This window comes from Oryctolagus cuniculus, chromosome 5, assembly GCF_051225735.1.
Source record: "Oryctolagus cuniculus isolate XC-2025 breed Fujian yellow rabbit chromosome 5, ASM5122573v1, whole genome shotgun sequence".
NCBI lineage: Eukaryota > Metazoa > Chordata > Mammalia > Lagomorpha > Leporidae > Oryctolagus > Oryctolagus cuniculus.
In genome coordinates, this window is record NC_142871.1 from 18,435,194 (window position 1) to 18,443,713 (window position 8,520).

The 8,520-nt window shown below is 49.4% G+C and overlaps 1 protein-coding gene across 24 annotated transcripts in view; it reads right to left on the reverse strand.

Moving 5' to 3' along the window:
• GINM1 (glycosylated integral membrane protein 1) overlaps nucleotides 1–7,580 on the reverse strand; it is a 28,501-nt gene extending 20,921 nt beyond the window's left edge. For 20 of the 24 annotated variants that reach the window (XR_011388460.2, XR_016234483.1, XM_089333638.1 and 17 more), the window contains exons 1-3: nucleotides 7,449–7,580; nucleotides 2,197–2,256; nucleotides 1,587–1,683 (exon numbers count right to left, since the gene is read on the reverse strand). Coding sequence is in view for 18 of the 24 variants with exons in the window: in XM_089333638.1 (XP_089189764.1) it covers nucleotides 1,587–1,683; nucleotides 2,197–2,256; nucleotides 7,449–7,562 (271 nt within the window). In the remaining 6 variants the exon portion in view is untranslated. Of the gene's footprint in view, nucleotides 1–1,586; nucleotides 1,684–2,196; nucleotides 2,257–4,933; nucleotides 5,092–7,448 lie in introns of all 24 variants that reach the window. The other 4 variants (XM_070073455.2, XM_089333630.1, XM_070073456.2 and 1 more) reach the window with 1 other exon arrangement.
• Between the last annotated feature and the right edge of the window lie 940 nt (nucleotides 7,581–8,520).

Sequence of the window (8,520 nt, forward strand, 5' to 3'; positions counted from 1 at the left end):
AGCAACTGGGACAGAATCCGGCACCCCAACCGGGACTAGAACCCGGGGTGCCGGTGCCGCAAGTGGAGGATTAGCCTAGTGAGCCGCGGCGCTAGCCAGAACAGAGATTTTAACACTCAATAATCAACAGAGTAAGAAAACCATCAAAAACATCAGTAACTGCACAGGATTAAATATTTGATCTGGCACACAAAGAACATAATATCCAAATAATAACATAATTCACTTTCTTTTCAAACACACTTGGAAAGACATTTACAAAAATTGTCATACTAAGCCATAAATCAAGTCCAATTTCAGAGGACTGAAATTACATAGAATACAAGGCCCCAAAAAAACTGAAAGAAAATGGCTTAACCTGCTTTGTCACACATTGGCCATGTTGTTTCTTTTTAATTCAATGTGTCATTCTGATTTTAAACTGGGATTTTGTTTACATTAATGTAATTATGATATATTTGAATGCAAGTCCTCCATGTTCATTGTTTTCTGTTTGTCTCATATATTTTGTGTCTCCCCTCCCCCACCCCCTTTTTTGCCCCTTTCTGGATTATTTTTTGTTTTGCAGTTCCCCTGGTCTTGTAGTTCCCCTGGTCTTATGTCACTTTACTGAACTGTCAATATGCTATCAACGGCAGTGGAATCAGTAAAGAGTCCCAAACATTTGGAAAAGAGGCAGGGTACTTCCAAATGATGCACAAGACAAAGAAAGAGCAAAACAAATAATTAGGAAACATTTTGAACTCAACAGAAATTAAAATATATAATAAATCAAGTATAGGACAGAAGTTCTTAGGGTATAATTTATGGCCTTAAATGCAAAAAAAAGATTCCTATATATATTTCTCATTTTGGTCCTTCCATTCAAATAATATGGTATATTACAAAGTAACATATCTGCTTATCTTTAAACAAATCAAAACATTTTTAAAAATTTTTATTTATTTTCACTTGAAAGGTAGACGTATGGACAGAAGACAGTGAGATCACTCCCCAGATGCCTACAACAGCTTGGGCTGGGCCAGGCAGGAGCCCGGAGCCCAGCATTCAATCCAGGTCTCCCATGAGTGTCAGGGATCCAATTACTAAAGTCAGCTGTGGCCTCCAAGTGTGCATTCGTAGGAAGCTAGAACTGCTAGCAGAACTGGAACTCGAACCCAGGCATGCCAAAATGATAGACAGGCATCCCAAAGAGTGCTCGCCCCAGCAGCTCAAAATTTTAAGACTAAAAAGAAAAATGTTTTACTAACATAAGGGTAGAAGAAGGTGAAAACTAGAGAACCACACAGACAATTCATTTTCTCTTTATTTTCTACAACTGAAGTAAGTGCTCCTCCATGACTTTGGTTCTCCCTACCCTACTTCTATGCACATTTTTATATATTGATATCAACCTGCCATCGATGCTAATCTCATGAAAGAAAAAAATGAATATTCCATCAACTGCTAATATAAAGAATACACTTTTAAACATGAGCATTATGAACAATAGTAACGATGTTTATATACTTTTAAGTAAAAATGTATGATTTCTAAGAAACATTTTACTAAAAACAACAATTATGGAAGTAATTAATAGTACTCACCTATCAAAGTCTGACAGCTTATTCGGGTTACACCACTACTTACAGGTAAGTCATTTATATATACCTGTCCAGTCTCATAGGTTACGTTAAGGACAACCTTCAAATAAAGCAGCATACACATTAATTCCAATGGTTTATAAAAGGTGACAAACTTCACGTCAAAAATACATTATGTACCCACGTTGGATGTGCAGGTACCATGGTATGGATGTGACTTGGCCCCTACAAGTTCACGTTAGAGACCTGGGCCTCAACTGCAGGTGCTGGGGTGGAGGGCCTGTAAGAGGCAGGGGCTCCTTAAGTCACTGAGGACATCTCTCACTCTCCCTGGCTTTGTGTCTGGCAGTGTGATATAACCGCTGGCTCCTGCCACTGTGGTGCCATCTGCCCATCTGCAGGGCTGATGTCAACACCATGCCTCTGAACCTCCAGAACCATGAGCTAAATAATCCTTTTCTTTATAAAGTAGTCTGCCTCAGGTGTCTTGTTACAGTAACAGAAACCAAAGTACTATAGTAGGTAAACATAAAATAGGTTTTAGAATATAAATAATATACTAAATAATTTAGGATATAAACAATATACTAAAAACAATCAAAAGGAGACAAACCTGTGCTTCAGATATCTCTCCATCATCCTTCAAGGTAGTTACATTAATCCTGATACTGTCCTGCAAAATAAATATTATATAAATTGGACAGGTATGCATTTCACAAAGTTAGACTAATTCAGTCCTTCTCCTTTTCCCTTCGATTATATTGTACTACCACTTAAATATGAAAAGAATGTGTTATAGACCATCATTTTCATTTTTGTAGCTTTTATTATGCTCTTATTCAAAATTCCAAATTTTTACAATCTATACTTTTCCTATTTCATTGTGAAATATCACATCTATAAGCACAGAATATGCAAATGTGGGGTTTAAAAGATTTATCCTCATGTACCTCTTAACCTGCCTTGAGATCTGCAACTTCAACAGTGCCCTGGAAGTCTCAACAGGACAATCACATTGCCCTCAGGCTCCCTGGAAGGAATCCCTATACTGACTTCTGGGTTAATCGTTTCCTGCTTGCCTTTATAATGTGACTCCCCGTGTATCTCTCTGTGGACACACACTGCTTAGCTTTACTGGTTTCTGAGCGATACATAAACAGCAGATGTTAAAGCATTCTTCCGCAACTTCTCTTTCCTTCAATTGTTGATGGATGCAGCTGCAGTCACTGGTTTGCAGCACTGCGTAACATCCCATCCTATGATTGCCAATGGACTTCATCGTTCCGCTACCCATGGACATATGCTTCTCCCAACATTTTGCTATTCTCTGCCCTGTGAATGTGTCTCTTGGATAAGTATCTGTTGTGCAGTTTTATTGTTTCTCAAGGAGATAAAAAACAGTCCACCCAAATATTTAAGTGTACTGATGGCATGCTTTCTGTACAGAAGAAAGCGCTGTTTTCAATATTCATCACTGACCACAGAAACCACAATCTGCCATTTGTAAACCAAATTCTTCCCTCAGGTTTTCAAAGATATTGTTACCCCACAATAAAAATACTTCCTTTTTAAAGATTCATTTATTTACTTGAAAGACAGAGAGAGAGAGAGAGAGAGAGAGAGAGGTCTTCCATCCGCTGGTTCACTCCCCAGATGGCCGCATCGGCTGGAGCTGAGCCAGGAGCCAGGAGCTTCTTCCGGATCTCCCATGCAGGTGTAGGGGCCAAAGGACTTGGGCCACCTTCTACTGCTTTCCCAGGCCATAGCAGAGAGCTGGATCAGAAGTGGAGCAGCCAGGACTCAAACTGGTGGCCCCATATGGGATGCCGGCACTGCAGGCAGCAGCTTTAGCCACAACGCCAAAGCACCGGCCCCTAAAAATACTTTTAAAATACTTGTCTTGGGGCTGTATTCTTAATTTTAAAAATAGGAAAATTATTCATAAGCATAAAAAATAATATGCAAGTATATTTCTTGGCATTGTGAGTATCCTTAATACCTCATATAAAGTCACATAACAACATTTTGTTAATGACGGAACCCACATAGACAGTGGCCCCATGAACGTACATTGCATTGTAAAGACACAGCGCTCTTAGTCTGTGTAAGTACACTCTATGATGTTCCCAGGATGCATTTCTCAACATGTATCCCTGTCCTTCAGTGACACATGACTCTAATTTCTGACGAAAGAGAGAATAAGACTGACCCGATTTCATGAGGGTGAGCTGGTTGGAGGGATAACTTGTGGAACAGGATTCACACCACGGGTTCACACCACGTAAGGCCCACCTCACACATGCGAGCTGATTTTGGTGCACCTCCCAACTCCCCTTAGGAACCGAGGAAGGTTTCCAACTAGTTACCTCTCAGAACCAGCCCAGCAATTCTCCTGGTCCACCCAGATCGAGAGAAAGCTGAAGTTAGAACAAACAGTCCCTCTAAAACAAGCCAACATGCAATAAGCCATCAAGCTAGAAGCTACATCGTTTTGTGTCTGAAGACCAATCAGATGTTCCTATTCCCAAATTAGAGAACGACTTGAATGCTGGCTTTTGTCCTAACAGTCCTGACAAAGTATCCAGTGATGTTCTCAGGCATTTTTTATAGCTTCTGCCTGCAGCAGTGAGCATATGCTATATTGTTAGTAACTTACTGCAGTTACTTACGTATGTAACACTTGCAACACTTGCCTAGTGAAATACAGGCTTCACAAAAGACAACAGTATTTTCCATTGAACCAACTTTAACTAAATTCTGCTCTGGCCTTCTAACAATTCCACTGTAGACGGGCACTCCGATTCTCACTGTCTGCTGACATAAAAGATCAGAGCTTGGTCATGTTTCTTGCTCTTCCTGAGAATCTCTGGTTGAACTGGAAGTGCAGGCTTGGGAGTCAAGTTTGTACATGCTAAGAAAGTGGGCGGTGAGGGGCCGGCGCTGTGGCACAGTGGATTAGGGCCCTGGCATCCAGGTGCCACTGAAGCATGGACTATTGTAAAATTCTTTCAAGTTTTTTGCACATGTGAATATTTTTCACTATAAAACACTGGAAAAAAAAAAAACTTAGATCAAGGGGCTTCAGCTTCCAACACATATATTCCAAGTAATGAGAACAATTCCTCCTTCTCAGATTGTTACAGAACACCAAAACCTGGGGCCGGGGTTGCAGCTCAGCAGGTAAAGTCACAACCTGCACCACCAGCATCCCCTACCAGACTACAGGTCAGAGTCCTGGCTACTCCCCTTCTGATCCGGCTCCCTGCTAACACACCTGGGAAAGCACAGGAGGATGGCCCGCAATCACATGGGAGACCGCCAGGATGGAGTTCCTGGCTCCTGGCTCTCACCTGGCACGGACCCAGCTGTTGTGGCCACTGTGGGATGAACCAGCGGATGAAAGTTCTCACCCACATGGGCAGCCGGCATCACAGGCGGTGGTTTAACCTGCTGCGCCACAGCACCGGCCCCATCGCCACTCAGGCAGCTACTGCTCATTTCTTGAGCTCTGTGGGGAACAATGGCAGTGAATTTTACACATTAAAGTAGATCTCAAGCAGTGTCTCATCAGCTCATGTCGGGGGCTCCTGGTGGGTCCATGAAGGTCATGGCCTTCCTTTGGTTTCTCTTGTAGTTGGAAAGTGGTCTCCAGCCTATCTGGGGTCTCCAGGCAGCTTGGGTACCCCTTTATTTGATCAAGGGCTGCAAGTTCCTGTCAAGCTCTCAGAATAGAGTCTGATAGTGGGATATCACCTAGAGAAGCGATCCCTGAATTCTGAGCGCGACTCTAGGACCTACTCTTCTTCCACACCCTTAATTTTGAGTTGCCTTGCAATCATCAAAGGGAATATACAGAAACTGGTGCTGGTGCTGTGGCACAGCAGGTTAGAGCCCTGGCCTGCAGCGCTGGCATCTCATATGGGGCCAGTTCAAGTCCTGGCTGCTCCACTTCTGATCCAGCTCCCTTCTAACGCGCCTGGTAATGCAGCAAAGGATGGCCCAAGTCCTTGGGCCCCTGCACCCATGAGGGAGACCCAGAAGAAGCTCCTGGCTCCTGGCTTTGGATCAGCTCAGTTCTGGCCATTGCAGCCATTTGGGGAGTGAACCAGTGGATGGAAGACCTCTCTCTCTGCCTCTGCCTTTCTGTATAACTCTTTCAAATAAATAAAAAAATAAATCCTTTTTTTTTTAAAGATAGAAATTGTAAGTTGAGGGAAGATACCGGAGCCTCATAAAGTATACATCAAAAGCACTGGGGGGCCGGCGCCACGGCTCACTAGGCTAATCCTCCACCTAGCGGCACCGGCACCCCGGGTTCTAGTCCTGGTCGGGGTGCCGGATTCTGTCCCGGTTGCCCCTCTTCCAGTCCAGCTCTCTGCTGTGGCCCGGGAAGGCAGTGGAGGATGGCCCAAGTACTTGGGCCCTGCACCCCATGGGAGACCAGGAGAAGCACCTGGCTCCTGCCTTCGGATCAGCGCAGTGCGCCCGCCGCAGCACGCCAGCCATGGCGGCCATTGGAGGGTGAACCAACGGCAAAAGGAAGACCTTTCTCTCTGTCTCTCTCACTGTCCACTCTGCCTGTCAAAAAAAAGCACTGTGGGTAAGGGCCCAGTTTCAAGATTATATGGTCAGGGGCCGGCTCTGTGGAGTGGCGAGTAAAGCCACCACCTGCAGTGTCGGCATCCCATATGGGCGCTGTTTGGTGTCCCGGCTGCTCCACTTCCAGTCCAGCTCTCTGCTATGGCCTGGGAAAGCAGAGGAAGATGGCTCAAGTATTTGGGTCCTGCCACCCATGTGGGATTCGGAAGAAGCCCCTGGCTCCTGGCTTTGGCCTGGCCCAGCTCCAGTGAACCAGTGGGTGAAGATCAATCTCTCTTTCCTCCTCCCCTTCCTTTCTCTCTAAACATCTACCTTTCAAATAACTAAATCTAAATCTTTTTTAAAAAAATTTCAAATACATAAATATTTGAAAAGATTATATGGTCAGATTCAAAGGTCTCCTGGGTTCACAAGTAAGCATGAGTCTTTCGAAGTGGCAAAGGAGGAGGAAGAATGTGCATTTCTCTAGAACTTTAAGGTTGTTTGGTTTTTATTTGGTTTCTTGGTGCTTGCCCGCAGCATTGCGGGGGCGCCCGGGCAGAACTGAGACAGACAAGCGCCTCACTTTCAGAGGCACGGAGAGCAAGGGCTCGGATCTAAAACACTGAAAGTGGCTTCCAGCGAACCGGTCGCCCCTGTGTTTAGTGCATCCCCAGTCAAGCCTCCACTAGTAAGAAAAGGGGGCCTCCCTAGCTTCCTGTCACTCACAGCGAAACAGTTCAAACTTTCCCCGCCGGACAACTGGAGAAGGCTGGCTTGGTTCTGCAGACCCCGCCGCGGAAACCGAGGCGCGCAGGGGTGCGGTTCTCGCACCTGGGCGCTCCCGAATCACCTGCAGGGGCGGCGGCTACCGAGCACGGGTCCCGCCCGCAGCAAGGCCGCACCGAGCTCCCGCCGCCCGGCGTCCCGGGCCGTGGGCCTCTGCCCCGAGCCGACACAGCTGGCCGGGCTCTCCCCAAGTGGGCAACCTCCACGCTGCCCGAGCACGGCGCCATTAGCGGAGCCCGAGGTCAGGGCGACCGGGCGCTTCCGACGGCGGAGCCCCTGGGCAACGGCGAGGCTGGACCGCTCGGAAGACCCGAGTTTCGTGGTCCCTTCCCCACCCTCGAGGGCTTCGCGCCCTCGTCCCCACCACAGGCTGCCCCCACTTCCCTGGCTGCTCCCCACTCCTCTTTGGGGGCCTGCTGGAAGCGGCGAGGAGGCATCGATGCTCGCGACCCCGGCCTCCCGGACCCAAGAGTGACAGCCGCGACCGCCCGGCCCTACCTGCGGGGCTCGGGACGGCGTCTCCGGGGCGCTGGGCGCCAACCACCCGGCGGCCGGCAGCGCCACGAACACGAGCAGCCGGAGGGCCAGCGGCGCCGGCGGAGCGCCCTCCATCTTGTACAACCCGAGGGCGGGTGGGGAGGGCGGAGCCGGCAGGAGGGCCGGACGATCGATCTTCCGGGAACCGGGCTGGGGCGGAGGGGAGCGGCGGGGCGAAAGGGGAGAGGAGGGGCGGGAGGGGAGAGGCGTGCCGGGGCTGAAGCGAGAGGGGAGAAGCGGAGTGGGAGGGGAGAGGCGTGGCTGGGGCGGGGAGAGGCGTGGCTGGGGCGTGGCTGGGGCGGAGGCAGGAGGAGAGAGGCGGGGTGGGACTGGGGCGGGAGGCGAGAGGCGTGGCTGTGCCTGGAGGGGAGAGAAGGAGTGGGAGAGGCCTGGCTGGGGCGGGAGAAGAGAGGAAGAGTGGGAGGGGAAAGGCGTGGCTGTGGCTGGAGGGGAGAGGAGTGGGAGGGGAGAGGCGTGGCTGGGGCGTGGCTGGGGCGGGGGAGCGGGAAGGGAGAGGCGTGGCTGGGGCGGAGGCAGGAGGAGAGAGGCCGGGCTGGGGCGGGAGAGAAGAGTTGGAGGCAGAGGCGTGGCTGGGAGGGCTGGGGCTGAACCAGGAGGAGAGAGGCGTGGCAGGGGCGGAGGCAGAAAGAGAGACGGAGGCAGAGAGGGAGAGGCGTGGCAGGGAGGACTGGGGAGGAGCTAGAAGGCGAGAGGCGTGGCTGGGGCGGGGTAATAGGTATGGCTGCGCATGGGCGGAGAGAGGCGTGGCTGGGGCGGGGGCAGGAGGGGAGAGGCGTGGCTGGGGCGGGGGCAGGAGGGGAGAGGCGTGGCTGGGGTGGGGGCAGGAGGGGAGAGGCGTGGCTGGGGTGAACTTCGCAGAGGTGCGGGGAGCATCCAAAGTGTTGAACGCCAGAAAGCAAATGAGATCAGCAGCGGAGTCAAATCTGGGAGAGTAGAAGCCCGGGATTAGAACGGAGCTCCGAACCGGTGTAAAGGTTCGGTGGCTATATATTTTTTTTATTTTATTTTTTTT